The 23,319-nt window shown below is 37.0% G+C and overlaps 1 protein-coding gene across 1 annotated transcript; it reads right to left on the bottom strand.

Annotated features, from left to right (window-relative positions):
* Positions 1-1,683: 1,683 nt before the first annotated feature.
* Positions 1,684-3,169, bottom strand: LOC111876560 (uncharacterized). The gene has a single exon (XM_023873120.2). The coding sequence runs from the start codon at positions 3,079-3,081 to the stop codon at positions 1,699-1,701; it is 1,383 nt and encodes a 460-aa protein (XP_023728888.1). The 5' UTR covers positions 3,082-3,169; the 3' UTR covers positions 1,684-1,698.
* Between the last annotated feature and the right edge of the window lie 20,150 nt (positions 3,170-23,319).

Raw genomic sequence — 23,319 nt, 5'->3', positions numbered from 1 at the left:
AACCCAATATATCTTTTTCTGTAAAATTATTAGCAAGATATAATTTTGTCCCAACAAGAAGACATTAGAATGGAGTCAAAAACATTATTTAGTACCATTGAGGTAAAGTGGATATGAGCTTATACTAATCAAATTCATCAAATACATAGTTAATTGGTTATGTAGATGTTGGATATTTATCTGATCCACACAAAGTTCGATCCCAAACAAGTTATTTATTCACTTATGGAGGTACATAAATTTCTTGATGTTCTATTAAACAAACTTTAGTTGGTTTTTCTAACCATGCATAGATTATAGCAACTCATGATGCAAGTCATGAATGTATTTAGTAAAGAAATTTAACTCATCACATTCGTGAGAATTTTGGTCTAACTTCTAACATGTATGTTTCAACCATATTTTATGTAGATAATATGGCTTGCATAGCCCAACTCAAGGAATGATTTATCAAATGAGACAGAACCAAACATACATCACCCAAGTTCTTTTTCATCCATGGTCTTTAAAAAGAGTACGCCATCGGTATCTGAAAAATTCAATCAAGTAACAACTTCCCATTTATTCACTAAAGCACTCCCTACATCCAAATTTGAAAAGATAGTACGAAACTTTGGCATGCGACTCTTTAAGGAAATCAAGTGATTTGATGATCAGGGGGAGTTGGAAACATATTATACTCTTTTTGTTAGCTATGTTTTTTCCTACTGGGTTTTCTTAGCAAGGTTTTTAATGAGACAATTGTTTCCAATATCTATTATTAATCATGTATTATTTTTCCTTAATAAATGATTTTTCCCATGAAGTTTTACCTATTAAGGTTTTAAGGAGGCATGATACAATCGCCATTCAAGAGGGGTGTTATGAATATTATTTAGTGAATGACTGTTTGATTCCCCGTATTCCTTCATCATTCTCAATAATTAGTGAGCATTATAACAAACATTATTATGAGTTTTATGAATATAGTAATGCACTACTATAATGAGCATTCATAACATATATCACCTTTCATCTTCTTTTTCTGGTATAAATAGTAAATATGATGTATTGTAATGTTTGTTTTTTTTTACCACAAATATTGAAATAAAGATCTTTACAATCTCATTTGCTACTTTGTTTTTTTTTAACTTTGCTTCATATTTTATAACAAAAATTAGAACCTCAAAGGAATTTGAGCACAATGGTTGGGCTTGGGCCTAATCATAAAAAGGTTTGACTTATGTGACTTGGTTGGTCCAATCATAATGATTAACAATGGTGATGGGTTGCTTATTTTCTTTAGCATGTCCGGTTAAGGCCCAATTATAAATCTTAGTTTTGGGCAAACTCAAAGCGATTAAAGCCTTAAAGGCGTAAAGCCCAAAATTTAAGAGCATCTATAAAAAAACGCACTTATTTATTTTTCTATATAGCTCAAAACGTTATCCCAATTTTAAATTTGCACTAGCTCCCAAGCCCAAAATAAGCCTATAACCATGGCATGTTTATAAGTTTTAATCAATATCATCCAGTCATGCATTGCACTCTCATCAATCATCATAGTAGCAGATATTTATGGTTAATCATAGTAGAAAGAACAGTTTTAAAGCTTAAAACTAAATTAAACAAACTAACGATCTGAAATTAGACATTATTCGAACTCAAACATGTACAGTTTTCTCCTCAAATTTTAACAAAAAATTACAGAAATTTGTGTCACCACCATTGATGAACCAGAACACCTTTCTCCCTCAATGAACTAAACAATTCCATACATTCATTGTACTCATTTTGATACTTGGAACTCCTTTCTCCTTTACAGCATCTTCTCCATCGATTATAATGGCATTCAAGAAACATTTCATCTATCAAACAAATGGCCCCAGTTTCCACCATTTTCCGAATTATATCAAACTCTGTTCCTTCGATATCCATCTTCACCACCACGAAATCTTTCTCTGTAAAACTGTTCTTCACCCAATTCGCGAAATCAAACCCTTGAATCTTATTCAAATCCCCTAAGAAACTGGTTGAAGTTTGGGCGGATTGAGCTCGACCCATCCCTCTTCCTTTATCTTCGTTTTTGATGTTTGGTTGGCGGTTGATCTCAAAGAACAATGACTCGTTTCGTACCCAAGCTGCGTATGGCAAAAGGGTTATCTTTTTCTTGGATTTGTATTCTTGATGGAATCGTTTGTCTGATTCAACTGCGAAAATTTTGAAGGGTTTGTTCTGTTTTGGGTAAAGTTTCTTGAACCAGCTTCCGATGCTTGATCCATAGTTTCTAGCTCCGAGGTCGATGTAGATGTATCGTGTTTTGAAGCTAATGTCCGCCATTGATGGAAGGTATTTGATGTTCTTGAGGTTTCTTTTCAAAGAAATCCATGGCTTCATTGGTTCTTCAGCTATCAATGGCTCAGAATTTTGAATTAATTCCTTTTTATACGCTGGAACAGAGCAACTTCCGGCGAGGTTTCTCCGTCGCCGGAGAATCCCGTTTTGTTTCTTCAAAATAACTTCACGAATTCGTGGAATAGACCAATGTTGAACGGGTACTTCGCGTGATCGGATCAATTTAAACGAATCGAACAAATCCAACAAAGAATTTAAACTGTAGGAGTCTTTGGATTCCGTGTGAATGATGAGATACCCTTCTGGTTTCAAAGTTCTTGTCAATTCCGATGACAATTCGCCGGGATATGCGGAGCTGTCAAGACCCGAGTGTGCAGAGAACTGTAAATCAAAACTGTTGTTCATAAACGGGAACCGGACGTTTTTCTTGATTGCTTTGGAGTAGGCGATGCCAGCTTCTCTAAGGGCGGCAATGTATTGGGGAGATTCGGCTCCGATGGTGAGTGTTCTTGAGTCGACTGTAAGAATTCCGTCGGAGATTAAATCTTGAAAAATGGAGGAGTAGTATTTCACGAGCTGTTCATCTGTGTCGGCTTTCCAGGAGCTTTCGTGAGGGGTGGTCATGTTGGTGGTGGTAGGGGCGGTGGTGATAATGAGGTAGACCGTTCTTGCAAGGACAATAAGAACGCCCGTGTATAGCGCTCGTATGAGAATCCGTTGCCGTCGTGCGGTGGTGTTCGTGGCCATAGAAACAGAAAATATTTGCAGGAAGAACGATGGGTTCGCCGGAGAAGAAATGGCAGTTGAAGAAAATTAAACGTAATTTGGAGGGAGAATTGGGTGTAAAGTCTTGAAACTGTGTGGGCCCATGACATTCGTTTCAGACATTTATTCTTCGTAAATTGTTAAAGTGGTCCTTGAGTATTATTTTGTTTTATAGTTTTGGTCCCAAAATACTTTATCTTTCACTTTCATCCTAATTTAAGTTTTTTATAACATTTACGATCCTTATCTCAAAGTATTTAACCAAAATAGTTCATCTGCAAAATAAATCACCTATGATCTTTTCTAATAAACATTTGTTATTTATTTAAATTTATATGGCTAGTATATTAATTTATGCAACCCCACCCACCCCACCTCTCTTCTCATCTCTTGCTTGCTGTCACTATCCTGAATCCCTGAAAAGTCACTAGTGATGATGTTGGATTGTTTTGAAAACCAAAACATAATGTTCACTAATCTTCATCTTCAAAAGTTTCCAATCAACAAATTTATTTGTATTGTTTAATCCTATACTCAACCAACAAGTTCATTCATGTAGTTTTCCTACAAATCCATCTCCAAGATCAATATACATAAACATCAATATGACCATGAAGCATAGACAAAAGTGATCAATGAAGTTGTACCTTTGGCGTTGTTAAAAAATCAAAGCATAATTAGTTCAAGTTCGAACGTAATGAGATTTGATTTTTGTTTCATAATTTGAATTTTGTTGCACCATGGATCTATTTACATAGACGTTGGAAGGGGCTTAGAAATCACAAAAGAGGGTTCCAAAAATTCGTTGTCATGAAGGGTATCCGGGAGGAGAAGAGAGTGGTACTTGTATGGCAACATGAGTATTTTCATGCAGGAATGGAGCCGGGTGGGTCCAAAAGTAATATAACAATTTAACTTTTAAGTAAATAACAAACATCTTTAAAAAGATTAGAAAAAGTAATATAGTCATCTTTTTGGAAATAGGAAGATTACAAAAACTAAAGACCCAAATTTAAAAGAAAAAATAGAAAAGCGGAGACTAAAATTACAAAAGCACCTATACTCGATGGTGATTACATTTGTCGTTTACTTTTATCACCGCGTTGTCGAGTTCAACTTAACGAGAGAAAAAAAGGAAATGGGTGGAAATAAGAAGAAAATAAAAGAAATTAGTGTTCCTGAGTTTCATTAAATGAGGAAAGTGGAAGAAAGTGGGGGGAAATGAGAGGATCACTTTCCCTCCTAACTTTTCTTCCGATTTGGGAGGATTTGGAAAGAAAGAACAAAATAATTCATTTTCCTTTCAATTCTCTCCAACTCAAGAACATATAAAAGAAAATTTTGTTTTTTTTCCTTTCTCTTTTTTTCTCTCATGACTTTCTTTTCTATTCTCTCTTTTTTTTTTTTTTGTTAAACTCGGGACGTTAAAGTTGATTTCGGGATGTTAAAACTTAAAACTCCCGTGATTCATGTTATTTTACGAAATAACATCCTTTAATGATTTTATAGTTTTTTTTTTAATAAAGGGTATATTAGTATTTATACAAATATACAATCACCCTAAAATTGGGCCAATAATGTGCTTTTGGGTATTTGGAAATTGGAACTATGCATTGGCGCATTGCAGCCTTAGGTCTTTTATTCACAGGCGGACAGGCCCAAAGTGTATTAATTTAACTAATCACCCTAAAAAATTTCTTATATTTATTTGACTAATTATCTTTAATTGATTAAAAAAATATACTTTCTGGATTTGGTATATCCTATATTAATCCTTAAGATTTATCTCGTTATTAAGAAATACTTTTATGTTTTTATGTTTATAAATCCACCAATAATATCTGCTTGAATTTGGTCTATCGTTATTTGTTATTGTTTGTGAGTATGCGTTCATTTAATTCTTTTATTGCATCGTAGGAAAAAAACTAACCAAAAAAATAAAAATGAGTATGGACGAATACGTGCAATTTATGTGGTTTGAAAGAGGCCGGGTTGGTTGGTTTGATATGCCGATAATATTTTATATGTTTTTTTTTTCTTGTAAATTATGTACTTATTAATATTCAATATAATAAACAAACTATGTCTTTAAGCTATTAATCAAATTTTAATAAAGAAAAACAGGATATTTTAATAATTTGAATACATTTGTTTGACGTTGAGCTTATTGAACCCATTAATACAGTTTTGAAATCAATAAAGGAAAAAACAAAAGGAGTCAAACAAAGTAACATGCAACATTACAACGTCCAGACCCTTGATGAGACTTTTAGTTGATTTAAACATTTTTTGTTCAACGTACCATACAGCTTTTAATGATTGTTATTACGTAATTATCATTCAATTTCTTTTATTAAATTTAATATTGTCCAATAAAACGACTTAAAATATAAGCAGAAATCTTTATGACACCAAATGAAAATATAAAAATTGACAAATTGTGCAGACATGGTATACACGCTAGGTCCAAGATTATCATTTTTAAGGTAATAAATGTAATAAACAAACATACGAATCTTAATATAATAATATTTTACGAAACCGCTAATAAAAAATTTTACATAGTGAAATCTAAAATACGACACACAAATTAAAAATGGTGCAGGGGTGTATATGTGTGTGGTACATGACTCTTTTTTCAATTAGCATCGTGTTTGACACGTAACAACAACGCCTCTTTCCTCTTAACGTACCGCATTACTCTTTACGTCATTTGCTATTGTTCTTTATTTTAACTTTTTATCTTATATAAATGAAATTAAAAGTAAGCGAGTTACAATTTTGGTCCCTATGGTTAACACTCTCTTCCAAGTTTATTTCAAGTTTTGAAACTTTGATACAAATGCTCTTCATGGCTTTAGAATCCATAACGATTGATCATTTTGCCTAACATTGTTAAGTTTTCCTTTAAATCCAATCTAAATAGACATTTTTGCCCTCGAACCAAAATGAATAAACATATACACTTCAAGGTCCCTTTATGAAAACCAAAATAAACCTAAATCTAATAGCTTCATCGAACACCCGAACCCCTTATGCGTCCTCCACCCCCATCCTACCACCAACTGCGACGCTACCCATTTTCAAAGCCATCAACTACGATCTCTATCGTCACCACTCCCCCCGCCTTAATCTTCACCCCACGTAACAACATGACTCATCATATATCCGACTGTTGTACCTTCGATCTCATTAGTGTCTCATATCTTTTGTCAAATACCCCGACAACGTCATCCATATATCAACCTTAGTCAGTACCAAGTGCCCCAAACGATTCATGTCATGAGGATTTTGAGGGTTTTCGATCTATAGTCGCTGTCTAGGACGACATACGAGTTGAGGGTTTTCGATTTCGAGCCCCCATCTTAGAGTGATTGAGTACTATTTTTAGATAGCGGGTTTGAGGGAAGGAAGGGACGAAGGATAGGTTTCTTGACTTTTAGTGGGGACGAAGGTGATTTAGGACCAAATGAGGTGATCGAATGGTAGGTTTTATGGCTTTCAGTAGGGAAAAAGGTCGTTTGGCACAGGAGGATGTGACTAGAAAAAATGGTTAGTGAAAGGTTGAGTGGTAGATTTGATTTAAGGATTGTAGCGGTTCAGTTTCAAATTCGTTTTGCAATGGATTGTCTTGTCGGATGTTGATCACATGAGGTGAAGAGGTTGAGGTTGAAGAATCTACTTGCTTCTTTCGGAGCTTCGCTTCTTTCCTTAACCTTTGTATGGTCTTCTCTATCTTTGTATCAACTTTAAGCGGTGTACATATGCATGAAGATCTTACAATAAAACAATTAGACATACCATGTCCCAAAAATAATGACAATTTGTTAGGTGTGTCAAACCCAATAAAGGGGTACAATCAATCACAACTTGTAGCACAAAAGGGTTAACAAGATAAGTAAGGTTAATCACATGGGACGTGAATCAATGGTCTATGCCTCTTTAGATAACACACATGTAACACCCCAATTTTCACAGCTGAATTTTCAATTTTAATCTCATATAAAAGGGACTATTGTTAAGAAATATCATAAATGCATTTGTTTTAAAAGTTTACATTCCAAAATCAGAGTATGATCATAAGCGTGGAATCACAAATTATGGAAGTTGTCGATGTGTGTACAGTCATGCCTTCTCCTTCCCATGATCATCTGATGTACCTGAAACATTTAATCCACAATTGTAAGCCAAAGCCTAGTGAGTTTTCCCCAAAAGACTACATAACACAATATACATACAATGACCTTCAATCAATAACTAGTCCGCCCACTCGCCTTTAGCATAAAGTTGGTACGCACTTGGCCTTAAACATATCGTTGGCCCACCCGGGTATCTTGACCTACCGCACAAAGCAGGACCGCCTCAACCCAACACAAAATATGTTGCATATATAACAAACAGAAAATCAAACAATCCAAAAACACATGCAACTGCCTACAATAGTCTACATGTCGAACAACCCAATACACCATACATGGTCTCATACAACACACTACGCCACAAGTGGCAGATCACCAAATGAATGCATAGTTGTATATAATCAGAGGTAGGGTAGACAATCGATAAGTTTATCCTACTTTAAAGCCCCAACCAAACAAGGAAAATACAAGAAAGCCAAAATCAAAAGTTTTGTAACACCCGCAAGATAAGGCTAGACGATTAAAGAATAATTGGACAATTGTTTGTCACAACGATAATTATATATTTTCATAGAAGATTATTTAGGGAGAATATTTTAAACAAAATTCATAGTAGTCGTTAAACCAAGAGCTTTCATATAGGGAACATCCAAATCTGTCTTTATATGAGAAAGTTATGATTTTTCGAAGATTTAGCGCAGCAGTGTGCAACCCAGAAACCGAGATAGAAATCGGTCGATCTTAGGAAAAACAATCTGAACAAAATTCGAAGATTTATTCAATACTTATATGTCGATATTAATACAGTCGAGAACGGATATCGTATGAAAGAGTTATGATTTTTATACGGAATTTAACAATCTAAGTCTGTTAAAAATATGACTTTAGAAATAAAATGAAAATTAGCCTACAGAGTCTAAATGAAAGTTGTAGATCTCTTCAATACCTACGCGTGAATATAAAGAACGTCGAAAATAGAGCCCGTATGAAGAAGATATGATTTTTTTTTAAATCAAAAATTCACACGCGCGCGCGAGAGGCACGATGCGCAACAAGCTGCCGACATGGTGACGTGGATGAATCGGGACCTGACACATGGCGGAAAGTGGGTCGGACCAATGTCGCTCAACTTGCACAATGCACATCTTGTCGGTGCGCGGCGCACGCCTATACAACTATAAATATCCCCTTGAAATCCTTCATTTTTCATCCCACACTCTCTTATCTCTCACTGAAAACTCTATGGTTCTTAAGCTCTAACTTTTCTGAACTTCTAAACTCTTTTAGCTAGGCTCTGGGATAACTAGAACTTCTAAACTCTATGCATGCACCTTTTAGGGTAAACAAGTTGTGTTGCCCTACGTAGTCTTTTCAGAGAAGTTCTTATTGAACTCTTCTAAGGCTATTAAATATAATCATTTGACACTATTTTGATCTTCATTGTTCTTACTATTTAGTCGATTATACTTGCTAGAATCTGTCGATCTATTATTTATTGATTCAACAATTGGTATCAGAGCAGGAGATTGGGTAAATCATACGTAATTCTTTTGTTGAGTGTGATTAGGGTTTTACGGTTTTATTGGATCTATTCTTGTCGTCTCATCGTTTTCATCGATTGTAGACATTGGATCTTGATCCTTATTTTTCCCTAGACTCGATTATTGTTCTACACATCTGATTCTAAATAGGTTTTTGTAAATCGACATCATGCAACCAGAAGATCCACATACTTTTTCCGCAGGATTATGAGGTCTGGGCACTGCACTTTGAAGACTACGTTCTTGGTCTTCAAGATCATGGCACATTAATATGGAAAGCCATGACTCAGCAGACGTTCACTCACACAGCTACAAGGAGGGTTATTAAAACTCAAGCAGATTACAATACTCTTCTTATTAATGTTAAAGATGTTCCTCAAGACGAAAAGACAAGTTGATAAGTAATGTCAAGGCGATGAGGATAATCAGATTCTCTCTTCCTCCAGACATGTTTCCTCTGTCAAGTTCATGTGATACAACCAAAAAGATATGAGATCGATTAAAGGAAGTCTACTCAAGCGATGCAGATCTGGAGCATTCTGTTTAAACTTGGCTTCTATCAGAGTTTGGCACCTTCGTTCAAAAGTTAGATGAGAAAATTGATCAAACGTTTAATCGTTTTAATCATCTCTTAAGTAGGATGCTAAAACACAAGATCAGGCGTGAATCGATCGAGCAAAAGGTTACGTTTATGAATGGTTTGAGATCGTAATGGAAAGTTGTTATGTCCACAGTTAAAGCTCATCAACAGTTTAAAATCTATTCTTTGGCAAAGTTGGGGGAATCTTGAGGTCCCACGAAGATGAAGTAACAATAGATTTTAAGCGTGTTTCTATCATGGGATCGCTGGCCCTTATTGCGAAGGGTAAAAAGGTTGTTGAAGAAGACTCAGAATCTGACATCTAGGATTCAGAATTTACAAAGGAAGAGTATGCTATGATGGTCTCTAATCTGAAAACATTCATAAAAAATAACTTAGGTCGTTTCAAAGGCAAAAACAAACCAGGAAACTTCAATTCTGAAAATCCGAGAGAAGAAAGCTTCAAAAGTTCTAAAAAGGATGAAGATAAACAAGAGAAAAAGTTGCTAGGAGACTCTGGGTACGACTGTAACCACTGCCATGGCAAGAACCATTTTGCCAAAGAGTGCATGCTGAGAAGGATAAGTGGAAAGAAGGAAGAAGAGAAAGATGAAACCTACTATCTTCAAAAGATAGAAGAGCTTAGAAAGAAAAAGAGTGTTGATAATGTTAAGCATACTTTGATTGTGCAGGAGGATAATGATGAGTTTGGACGTGTGGAAGTCTGGCCGACTGATTCGGAAGACGAGGATGTTCGTAAACCAACACACGGTGGATGTTTCGTAGTGAAGTCTCGAGTCCCTAATTACAAGGGAAGATGTTTGATGGTATATGGTGCTTTTAAAACAGAAATCTTTTATGTTTGATTGTTAAGCGGTTATATTCTAACATTACCCAATTGCATCTTGATTATGAAATAGAGAAAAAGACACACAAAATGATTTTACCCTTTCTCGAAGTGAAAGAGGATGAAATCAATGTAGAGTGCTATAAGTGCGAATCCATAGTATCCTCGGATGATGTCTCTGAATCTTACAAAGTGGGACTTAATAGAATTGAAGCATATATTCAATCCAAAGAACATAAAAGCATGATAAAGCAAATGTTGGATGAAAACGATAAAGAATATATTAAATATGATACTATGCAAAAGTTTGACTCTTTATGCCAAAAATTGAGTTCGGAAAACACTTTTGATGTTGAAAATGTTTCCGAATTTGACAAAAGTGACATGAGTGAGATTTTTGTAGAAAATGAGATTGATTGTTCAGCATTTGTACAAAATGAGTTTGAACCAAAGAAAAAGTTGATTTCTAAAAACTCAGTTGAATATGTTCGTGTTGTTGAAAATAAGGGTTCATATGCTTTAAAAGCAAAAGATACAGTATTTCCGAAAGCACAAACCGTCCCTAATCAAGTTTTTGTAACGACCGGACTGGAGAAAAATCAAACATCTGAACTAACATCCATAATTGATGATGATAAGGCAAATGGTTGTGATGAATTCATTTGGCCAGGACCAATTGAAAACTCTGATGAAACCAAAGGTCTTTTGGAAATGACCTCATGGAAAACCAAAGGGAGATATTGTTGGGTTTTGAGCATTCTAACACTCCTAAGGTGTACATGCAACCCTAGAAACCTTGGATCTATGTTTTACTATGATACATGTAAAATTGATTTTCCAAGGTTCTTAACCTATCTAGCATACACGGGGAACTTTTAAACATAAAAGTTAGTAAGAAAGACATACCTTTTAGATGCTTGGATTCCTTGAAAACCTTGTGAGCCTAGCACCTCAAGTGTGATGCCTCAAATGTCTCACATAACACCAAATACACTTGGAATAACCTTGAGAGAAATATAACACTTCTACAATCGACTATGCCCTCTTGTTCTCACTAGTGCCGATTTTGGTTGCTCACATATTCCTTTTATAGTGTGTCAAAAGTAGGGTTACACCATTTAAACCCTAAATTGACATGACTCTTCATTTCCATGATCCATGGGTTCAAATACACCGTGGAGCATCCTATGGGTTTTAGCCCAACTTGATAATCCATGGAGCATTAGCCCACTATACAAGTATGGGTGATTTACATAATCAACCCATATATTTAATTAGTCTTCTTTTGATCACTTAATTAATTCCAAATTAATTCTTGATCAATACTAATTAAATAATATTATTAATATATTAGAACTTATAATATATTAATAAACCTTAAGTGTTATTTCTCTCATTTTGGTCTATCCAAATGCATGATGCCATGCAACCCAAATGGACCATGCTAATCGGGTCATGTACATTCTAGAAATAGTTATGAACTTAGAAACCTAATCCAACAGTCTCCCATTTGGATAAGTCTAATAACTATATATGCATTAATAAAATCAGGAACCGATCAGCAATCGTAGCTCATTCAAGGTGTCGCGGAACTGAGATGATGATGATACGCCATTTAAGATAAGTGATCATATAATCCTCTATTATAGATATCATCCATACAAATACATGGAACAATGTCTTACTTATTGTCTAGCAGTTTGTTTCTCGATTTCCGATTTGTTTGACATAGAACTTATTTGAACACATCAACTTAGTTCTGACTGGGCCCGGTACATGGGTCAACACAAAATCATCGAGGGGCCTAGATATCGCTTCTAATCCAAGAAGGAACATATAAACTTCGAATCATATGCTTGTTCTACTACTTGTTGAGTCATACACAAAGGCGCGTTTTATAACATCGAGTTACCAATGCGTTTACGTACAAACAATGTATAACCAACTCATAGGCAACAAGTCATATATCTGGGTTTGAAGACTTATATGATATTATCGTCTCATGATCAGTCGAGATAAATTCCATGAAGTGATACCAGTGAGCGTGGGTTGAATCCAATACTCAGAACTTATGAGCACTCATGAATGTTGCAGCAATCCTTGCTATGTCCCATACCTTGGACATCTACAATCCAGCTTCATGACAGTCTTGATTCATATCTACTTCCAACATATGACCGACTGTGAATGGTTTGAATAACTTGGTCATTCAGGAAGAGCGACTTAGTTATTCTGGAAGTCAAAACATGCAAAGTGAAACACAAGAATAATTGAATCCAATATGGTCTCAGAACTTATGAATATAAATAAAACATCTTTTATTTATCACCATATTGATTACTCATCATTCATTGCAAACTGTTTCAAACTATCAACTTTATACTTGAATTATAAAGAATAGTTGTCCCATGCTCCAAGCATGTACACTATGTTTTTCTAAACTCTAGTCATGCTATACACCAAGTATACACACTATGTTTTTCCAAACATTAGTTATGCCATACACCAAGTATGCACACTAAGTTTGTCTATGATCTTTACTCTGTGAAATAGATCGATTGAACATAATTCCAGTGATACTCATTTCATAATCCCAAATCCTTACCGCAAATGAAAGAATTCCAAATTCCTGCCATTTACCTAAATCTGTTAGATTCTAAACTTATATGCATTGGTCCTCTTGTAATGATTATGCACAAAGTCACAAAGACTTGTCAACAGACATTACAGAGTATTCCAATGGAGATCAACTCAATGGAACCGAAGTCTCATATTCAAATTTCATTGCCTTTGAACATTCTTCTTGCATTAAGTTTCCTAATCTTACACAGATTTAATGATTAACTTCCACCTATGGGAACATTTCCATATTCCCCTTTTGACTATTACTCCTGAACAAGAGTTGCCTCTTTTCAGAATATGTCAATATGGTCCTTCCAAAATTAACACTATACTTCCAACTGTCCCTGAGCAACCAATCTTTGGTAAACCTTAGACTATCCTCAACAATTGCTTAATCAAATTATTCATATTTAGTTCTAGTACTTTTTCCCTCTTAATGCTCTGGGCATTTGGAAAACTTTAAAACAGATGAATATTATAGCACATGCAACCGATCCTATATCCGAAGCATATGGGACACGATTCATAAAGACATGATCATAGACCAGTCTTTTGCTATAATATTTCTATTTCTATTTGCCAAGTTCTCATTATTCAGATTATGAAAAGGGATGTTGTAATCATAATCGAATTTTAGAACGCAAATAATGGACCCATATATAGAACTAAAGTGAAGTATAATTTCCTCCCATTAATTATAGCATAACAAATTTTTCCCAATTGAAACCTTTTGTTTTCTATAATTAACATTGCTAACTTGCAACACTTATTATAATTATCATGTTCCCATTTGCATGATGATTATTAGCATGAAGCTTATGCTCCCACTAGCTTTGACATGTACTCAGAAATCTACTGGACTTCTAGAAATCAGTACTCTATTGACCTTCTTACCAAAGTTCATATTTCTGATACGAGATGCTTTGATAAAACTTTATCAAAATCATACACCTTTCCTTGGAAAGCACATATGTCTAAACAATTTCAGAACTATGAAAAGGGATGTCGTAATCATAGTCTTAATTGTTTAGACCTTTGCCATTTCTCACAAGTCCATGTTAGTGTGCCGATTAACCACACACGCTCCACTAACGACTTTGAGAATGCAAATATCCCAATTGTTATCTAGTTAAAATCTACTTAGTGAAAGCGTTTCCTCACCATCTTTTTCATGAATCGGAGAGAAACCTTATGACACTTAGATTTTCTGGTGTATATGATTCTATCCATGTGAATTTGTCAAAACCATAATCACAAGACAAGGTTAGTGACAAATCCAAACTCTTATGGATTGAACTTGTGCAGTCTTAACATCTTGTCACCTGGCAGCTGAAGGGCCTGCTATTGCTTCCAAGTTGTTATGCAACCAATTGAGAACTCTCAGAACTCATATGCAAAGCCAACTTTAACTGGGATGGGCACAAAAATAGGAATATGTCAACACGATAGGTTATAAACCTCAAGTCGTGTGCTAGTGATAAACTATAGGTTTTTTCTTTTGATTAGATCTAGAAGCTTTTTCAAGATCTTGAAGACTCCCACTGCCCTCTTGACATATAAGACTCACTTTCCATATATTCAAGAGATAGTGCAGATTCTTTATCAAGACAAACACTTCACACAATTGGCCTTAAGTTGGTCTCTATTTTATCCAAAACATCACAACTTACCAATTTCAAATGTACAAGAGTAGGACACACTTTATTCTTACATTTGACTAGTGTTATAAACATTTCTTTAAGATATGTCACTCAAGTTACAATCTTGGAGTATGACTTTAAGAATTGTTTTTGAACGAAGTATGACTCACCTTCTTGATTTAACCATTTCAACAATTCATGATTCCTCTTCTTAGCCATAAGAATGCACTAAGATGTCCATAGAGAACCAATTGTGATATGGTTTCTTAATCATTAAGATGATCACTAAACATGATACTAAAGTACTCTCCCGTCTTTTTAGATTTGAGAAACTTTTATCCTTCTTCCTAATTTGATTCTTCTCATTCGTCATGCAAAACATTGAAATTTTTTCCAATGTTTCAGAATTATACTTAAACTGGTAAGTATAACCATATTTACTAAACTTTAGTAAATCACGACGAATAATCTTATCGATCATTTGTGGTGGACTTGACTAGTGCATAAGAATGTGTTCTCGATCCCTTAGTCCTCCACTTGACTCACATATAAATGTGAACAAGGAATTAGTCTTAATTTTCCAGAGCTGAAATTTCTCATTCATCATACTATACAACTTGCATGATTCCAAGTTTCAGTCTAATTGAAACCTTGGGTGATGAGAATCTTTCCTTACTTGATAAATTTAGACACTACCACAAATGAAAGAATCAAATTCACATTTCCATTATTGCTAGAAACATGTAAACATCAATTTTCCCTAAAAGCCATTGCAAGGAGATATAAACTAAAATAAAATCAAATTTTTATTTATTTATAAAATGCAGAAAAACTATTTCCTTACAATGCAGCTTCAAATGAAAACTATGTTGTTACATATTTCCTAACAATCTATCATAACTCCTAAGTAGTAGCTCAAGAATCCGATCTTCGAACCATGCGATTGAAATCCATCTCCGTGATCAGATTCAACAAACGTTTTCTCTAAGTGTCCTTCCCTTTGCTTGATTATGCCAAACACCAAAATGTAACCGAGTCACATTTTGTATTAAGAATCATCAATAAGGAACTTAACAGAGTTAAATAGTGGACTTACCTGAAGCAAAATCAAACTTTCTGACTAGACCTTCTCTCAGATCTTTCAGGTAGTTAGGGCAGCTTTGCAACCAATGCCCCTTCCTTTTTGGCATTAGAGCCATATGGACCCTTTGGGAATGGTACACATGACTATCTCATACTTAGCCTTTCTCTTTACCATATGGTCAACCGAGTTGACTATGACCGATCCTTTTCCATTGGGAAGAGAAAGCTTTCTGGATTTCCAATGTCACCAATTTGTCAATGTCCATGGTAGTTTGGGAAGTTGATCTACTAATCAAATTTGCTTTACCAGAGCTCCAAATCATTTATGATTTAGCAGCACCAAGCAAATAGATAAGATTATTAAGGGTCATGTCATAGTCTTTTATATAGTAGTCCCAAAGAAACTCACTATGTGACTTAGAAAGTGATTGAACAACCGACTTTCTCAAGACTTTGACACCCAACTCTCTCAGCTTGTCAATATGTGACTTCATCTCCAAGATGTGATCATACATAGACCTTGTTTGCCAATAGGGCTTGAGTGACCTTGAACTTGTGGGATAGGGAGAATAATTGGAGGAGGTGGAGGAATTAAAGTATGATTTCCATGAACCAATCACGGGACATCATCTTCATTAAGAAGGCTTGTTCCAAGAGTTTTGGGTAGATCATAATTGTTTGAACCAGACATCTTCTGGGAGATATTCAAGATAGTTGATTTAAATTCCTTAATATAACACCCAATATGAAATATTAAGGCTAGGACCCAACACAATATTTTATAACTTGGAAGAGGGATTCCATAATCCAAGCTATAGAATATTTGAAGGTAGGCGAATGACGATTCACTAATTTCCACCATGAAAAACGAAATAAATTATTAGGTTTTAATTGGTTTTGAAACTCCTAGATTCTTTGAGATTCATTTAACTTTTCAATGGCATGTTTCAATCTCGAGTGTGACCTTCAGTTTTGTGACTAGGATGCCAAGGATCACAAAACAAGGTGTGAAGTAACCATGCAAATTACTTGGTACCCTTAATGTTTACCCCTCAATCGATGTGTCGGTTAACCACACGCGTTCCATCGATACTATGATAAACATTAAGTTACCCTTTGCCTACCTTGTTAAGTCCAGCTAGTGTGCCGGTTAATCACACGCGCTCCACTAACCGACTTAAGCAGAGTGTAAAGTGTAATTTCATGGGTTAGCACCTTATTCACATTTTTCCTAAAGTAATTAAGAATGGAAATTTTTAAAACCATTTAGTTACTTTATATTCATCATACTTTTAATGAAGATTTTAAGTCCTTGTCTTACCTGTTCGACTAACGACCCTCCAACGATCAAGGAAGCGGTGGGTGAGACTAGACACCCATTAAGCTGCCATTTTATAGGCAGCAACCTTATACCCCCCTTATAGACCGGCTTCATGAATGAGGCCTACTAACGGTAAAACGACTTTGTCTTATACATATATAATTATCATTAAACTTATAATATTATAAAGTATAAGGGTTGAATTTTAACTTTTAAAATTCTAGGGGTTGGAACTAAAGTTTTTTAAAGTGACTTTACATGTTCCAAAACTTGAGGGAAAGTTTTGTAACTTTCAAAACTTTTCATCTTTCATAACTTATGAGTTAAGTGGTTTATTAAAATGAGTGACTTTTCATTTTATGTAACCTATGTGTTTCATAACGGACTTTCAAAGTGTGACTTTTGGTAATCCATAACTTGAGGATAAATTATGGATTCCATTAAAACACATAATGATCAAGAACTAAACTAACAAGCAAGTTACAAATAATTCTTATGATCTTCTAAACTCATAAGTTCATGAACATGCATATCAACAATGACTAAGGTCCCCTCCAAGGGTCTGAAGGGACGACTCAAAACATCCAGGACATGCCATGCTTGAAATGGAGCATTGGGGACCAAAAAGAAACATAAAAAGACCCAAACATGAGATCTACCAAATAAACCATAAAGGTATGAACTTTATACCTTTAGATGGTGGAGAAGAGATCCAAACTTCCAGATCCCATCCTTGTTTCAAGCTCCCAAGCTTCTGGATGCACTTCTCCTTCCTTTAAAACACCAATAACACAATTTAACGCTCTCAATCTATAATGCTCGTGTTTCTAGGCTGAGCATTAGTATGATGATGTAATAGTTAGGGTCAACAATTGTAACCTAATTTGAAGTAATAAAGAGGAATTACTTGAATATTATGTGAATTATGTAATTTTATGTGCATTATACTTATTTATAAGATATAGTAAATTAAGAATGAAAATAAGCGTCAAAAATAAAATAATAGATAAAGCCAATATGTAGAAGTTCCCTCTCACGAAACATAAGGTTGATCTCAGCCACCGTCTCCATAGTCTGGCATAGATCCTGAAACTCTCGTGCCAACAACTGCACCTCGATCACAGATGCAAACCTAGCTCAGAACCTGGTCGAGAAATCATCCCAAGACATCACATCAACAACATCATCACCCATTGTGCATCCTACCTCCTCCCCCCCAATCTCGTGCCCTGCCCTTTAAAAGGCAGGAAGCTAGTCTGCCCCTGTCCCTTAGGGGCAACGGCTGGTGTGGAAGGCATTAATGAAATCTGTTAACCACCTACGAATCGCTATCGGGTCCTTTTCCGTGCTATAATTTGGAGCTTCGCATGCCCAGAACTCCCTAAAGGTCAAAGAACACGCCGCAACAAGGCCACCATCTCTGCACGAAAGGCGCTCATCCGCTCGTCCAGAATCTCCAAAATACCCTCCTTGACCGTGCCAAAGATCACATGAGTTTGCTCAAGGATACTGCATATAATCTCGGACGAGATCAACTCCCTCGTCTAGTCATCTAGCTGCCCTGCTCCAGATCCTGAGCCCGAGCCCTCTCCAGCACCGGAGCTGCAAACAAGTCTGCCTCGCAACGTCACTATACTGAAAATAGACCATATAAACCATCAGAATACGTATTGAAATATATATATATATATATATATATATATATATTGATGCGACATCGGCTCTGACCACCTGCTCTGAGGAAGTGCTTCTATGCCGAAAACGGATCTGCGAGGTCACAACAGACAAGCCCGTTAGAGCCACCCCAAGGACTGTCCCTAGGAAGCGGGATCTGACGGTCAAGTTAGATCATCTGTAAGATCTAAGATGGTTCACTTTAGCTAGAGAGAACCATCTTGGTGTTGGTGGTGGTGTATGGTGGCTGACGGTGACGGGTGGCAGCTGAGCCACCCGGCCGGAGTATTGTGTGGCAACTGAGCAAAGGGGAAGATCCCTTTCCATGGAGGAGATACTATTCATTATATAGGGGACAATTAGATCAAGGGGAATTAGGTCAGGCCTTGGGCCAGCCCAATTCAGGCCCAGCTAGCAAGAAGCTGGGCGAGGCCGCCCGAAGGCGCCGGGCAAGGCTAGCGGGCGCGCACCATGCAAGGCTGGCGGGCGCGCACTAGGAAAGGCTGGAAAGGTAGCGCCAAGCTAGGGAGCACCAGGCTAGGCCGGTAGGAGAGTACCCAGCAAGGCTGGCATGGGAGTCCCCAGCAAGGCTAACAAGGGAGCGCCAGGCAAGGCTGGCGCGCCATAGATGTCTAGGCCATGCTAATGTACCATATAACAACAAGTCCCCCCAGTCTGATGTTATTGGTAGGCGGCCAATGACATTGGACTAGACTAAGTCATATAAACCAACAGGAGAGTCCCCAGCGAGGCTGGCAAGGGAGTCCTCGACAAGGTTGGTAAGGGAGCGCCAGGCGAGGCTGGCGCGTCAGAGCTGTCTAGGCCATGCTAATGGACCATATGTCAACAAGTACCCCCAGTCCGATGTTATTGGTACGCGGCCAATGACATTGTATTGGACTAAGTCACACAAACCAACAGGAGAGTCCCCAGTGAGGCTGGCAAGGGAGTCCCGGGCAAGGTTGGCATGCTAGAGCGGTCTAGGCCATGCTAATGGACCATATATCATGTGACATCCCCAATTTCACGGTCAGAAAAGACCGATTTGTTTATGCTTTGTTTTTAAAATCAGAGTAATCTTTAAAGAAAACAGTTGCGGAATTTGTTTCCAAAATAAAATATGATAAAGATTTATCAAAGGATTTCTTTAAAGAAATGTATTTTCATTATATAACAAAATCTCGGGATGTCATGTTCCGATACAGACACATAAGCATAAACAGAACTTACATTATTTACACTAAAGATTTTACATCTCCTTTAATCTCTCCGAGAAATATATCTTCGTATCGATACCTGTGATACAAAGGAAACTGAGTGGGTCAGGCTTGGGAGCCTGGTGAGCATATAGTGTTTTCATCCCATAATGTTATATCATATATTTATAAATATAGAACATTCAAACTTGTACAATTTTACCATATATAGGCAACTCTTATCCCACCCCATCCATCCTCACAACGACACGATCTAAACTCTCGTATCTAAAATTTTCCTCTTTACCTGATCCCTACTCACGGATCTAAAACTAACCTTATCACCCGATCCATACTCACGGATCTAAAACTAACCGTTTCACCGGATCCATACTCACGGATCTAAAACTAACCTTTTCACCTGATCCATACTCACAGATCTAAAACTAACCTTTTCCCCTAATCCATACTCACGGATCTAAAACTAACCTCCTGATCTGATCCATACTCCTGGATCAATAATTGTACCCAATCCATACTCCCGGAATAGGGACAATTAACTATACCTTAATCCTGATCTGATCCATACTACCAGATCTATAACTGTGCCCAATCCATATTCCCGGACTAGGGACAATTAACTTAGTTTTAATCCATATGTGATTCATACTCTCGGATCTATAACTGTGCCCATTCCATACTCCCAGACTAGATACAATTAAATTAGTCTTAATCCATACTCCTGGAATAATAGCAAGTTTATCTCTTTACCTGATCCATACTCCCGGATCTAAAACTAACCTCTTGGTCTAATCCATACTCACAGATCTAAAGCTAGCCTCTTGATATGATCCCTACTCACGGATCTAAACTAATCTCTTGATCTGATCCATACTCATGGATCTCATCTACCCATGTCATACCCAACATATTTGTAGTTACAAAATACATATACAATTTAACTCCTTAAAACCTATATAGTTCATCCATTCCACCAACATCTTAAATAAACAACAATATATAAACACATAACACGTATTTCGTAGCAAATACTTAATATTTATCTGTTAGAAGAAAGTGACCACACACTCACTTGATCAGAAGATGCTCGGACAGTACTATGGCTTGCAATAGTAGTATTCTTCGGTGAAACCAGGATCACTTCACACACCAGGTTTCTCGCGGGCAGAGCTTTGGCTCGGAAACTCTTTTCTTCTCGGGATCTTCAGGCTTCGGGACTTGCTTCGGGTCTCGGGGATGATACTGGGGCTTCGGGGGTTAAAATTGCACGTAAAACGATGTAATATGGGAGAGAGATGAGAGAATGAGCAACCAAACTCGGCTGGCCCTTCCTTGCCACGTCGTGGCACCTTTTTCCATGTCGTGGGCTTGGTCGTCACTGCATGCGTCATCGCAAGTTGTATCTGGGGGACTCCCGGAGGTGTCAGAAGACTTGCCACGTAGTGGTATCTGACAGTTTTGGGGTTTCGCGCCCCGAACTTTAGAAATTCATAACTTTCGCATACAAACTCCGTTTTCGACGTTCTTTATATCGACACGTAGGTGAGATTATGCTCTACAACACTCGTTTAGACTCCATTGGCTAGTTTTGACTTTATTTTTAATATATTATAAATATATTACTTATATATTATCTTTAGTAGGCCGGAACAGGAAAACTCCGTTCGAAATTCATAACTCCTTCATCTGAACTCCGTTTTCATTTGTCTTTTTATCGTTGGACTACTATCGAAGACATCTTCGACTCTCGTTTAGATCACTAAGGATAGTTATCTATTTACCTTAAATTCACTATTTACGTCGCACTGGGTCGCGTTGGGTCGTGTCGGTTCTGTCGCGAAACTTCGACATGTCATAACTTCTTCGTTATAACTCGGATGTTGGCGTTCTTTATATGCATGGAAACCTTGTGACATATACTAAAAATTGGTTAAGATTAATCCTTCTAATTAATCTTCCATCAAAAAGTCATTTTTGATGCTTATCGTGTCTAAATTTACTAGCCCGGATCTACGGGCGTTACATATCCACAAGTTCCCCTGATGATATATGGTCCATTAGCATGGCCTAGACCACTCTAGAGTGCCAGCCTAGCCTGGCGCGCTCCTACCAGCCTTGCCTAGTGCTCCCTTGCTAGCCATGTTGGGGACTCTCCTGCCTGCCCGACCCGGCACTCCCTTGCCTGGCGCTCCCCCGCCAGCCTTTCCTGGTGCGCGCCCGCCAGCCCCGCCCGGCGTCTCCGGGCGGCCTTGCCCAGCTCCTTGCTAGTTGGGCCTGAATTGGGCTGGCCCAAGGCTTGACCTAATTGTACCCTATATAATGAACAGTACCTCCTCCATGGAGGAGAGAGCTTCCCCATGGCTCAGCCGCCACTATACTTCGGCCGGGTAGCTCAGCTGCCACCCGCTGTCGTCAGCCACCACACACCACCATCACCAAGATGGTTCTCTCCAGCTATGGAGGACCATCTCAGATCTTCTAGTTGATCTAACTTGACCGTCGGAGTCCGCTCCCGGGGCACAGTCCCTGGGACGGCTCTAACACGTCTCTATGATTGTGATGTCCAGCTCTCCGCCATAGCAGAGGATCGGAAAACTCGGCGGAGGTCGATGTCGCACCATTTGGTGCCATCTCGGATTCGAGCAAGTAGCAAAAGCCTCAGTTGGCCTCAAGCTCAATTTTGACCAGATTTGTTCAGATCTGATGTGTTTTCCTCTAAGATTTGTTCAGATCTATTCATTTCTACCCACCATTTGGTTCCGATCCATTTGGTTTCTACCAAGATCTTTTCAGATCGATTGGGTTTCGCCAAGATCTTTCAGATCTGTTTAGTTTTTCGCTCAGATCTTTAGATCTGTTGAGTTTTTTCCTCAGATCGTTAGATCTACCTTGTTTTTGCTCAGATGTCTAGATATATGTTTTTTTTAGTTCATCTGAGTAATTCTCAAGTTAAAAGATTGTATCAGATCCATCTTTGTTGGATTATTCAGAAGGTTGGGGAGAAAAGAGATTTCTATGAGTTTTTTCCCATCTTTATTCATATTTTCGAATTTTATTCAGCAAGTTGAAGAAATTTTTGGTAGATATTTACTTTGTTTTTAGTTTATGTTGCATAGAAATCACCTTCAGTATATGATTTGCTTTTCAAGACTTCTTTGAAGTTGTTTTCTTGGTGTTTTCTTTTCAAAAATTTAGAGAAAGAAAACAGGAAATTTTCAGATTTGTTCCTTTTTCATGTTCTTGTTGAACAAGTTGAAAAGAGAACGAAAATTTACCAAATCTTTTTTCTATTTCATCTTTCAATGGCTTGTTGTGCAAGTGGAAGGGAAAGGAAAGTTTATAAGAAGAAAACTTTGTCAAACCTGTTTTTGTTTATATTTGGGGGTTTTTCCCAGTAAGATGAAAAGAAAAGAGGTGTTTTATGGGTTTTATCCCATCTCTTCTTCACATATTATCTGAAGATCCTTCTCTAGCTGTGCATTTCCATGTACATGCTTACCCACTAACAATTATTTGTACATACAGCTATATAGATTGTACATTTTACATAAGTCTT

The sequence above is a fragment of the Lactuca sativa genome, chromosome 9 (assembly GCF_002870075.4).
Source record: "Lactuca sativa cultivar Salinas chromosome 9, Lsat_Salinas_v11, whole genome shotgun sequence".
In the NCBI taxonomy this organism is placed as follows: Eukaryota; Viridiplantae; Streptophyta; class Magnoliopsida; order Asterales; family Asteraceae; genus Lactuca; species Lactuca sativa.
Note: the sequence above shows the minus strand (reverse complement) of the source record. Positions and strands in the feature narration are given on the sequence as shown.

Coding starts and splice junctions, on each gene's coding strand:
- LOC111876560 (XM_023873120.2), bottom strand. CDS start 3,081: ATGGCCACGAACACCACCGCACGACGGCAACGGATTCTCATACGAGCG.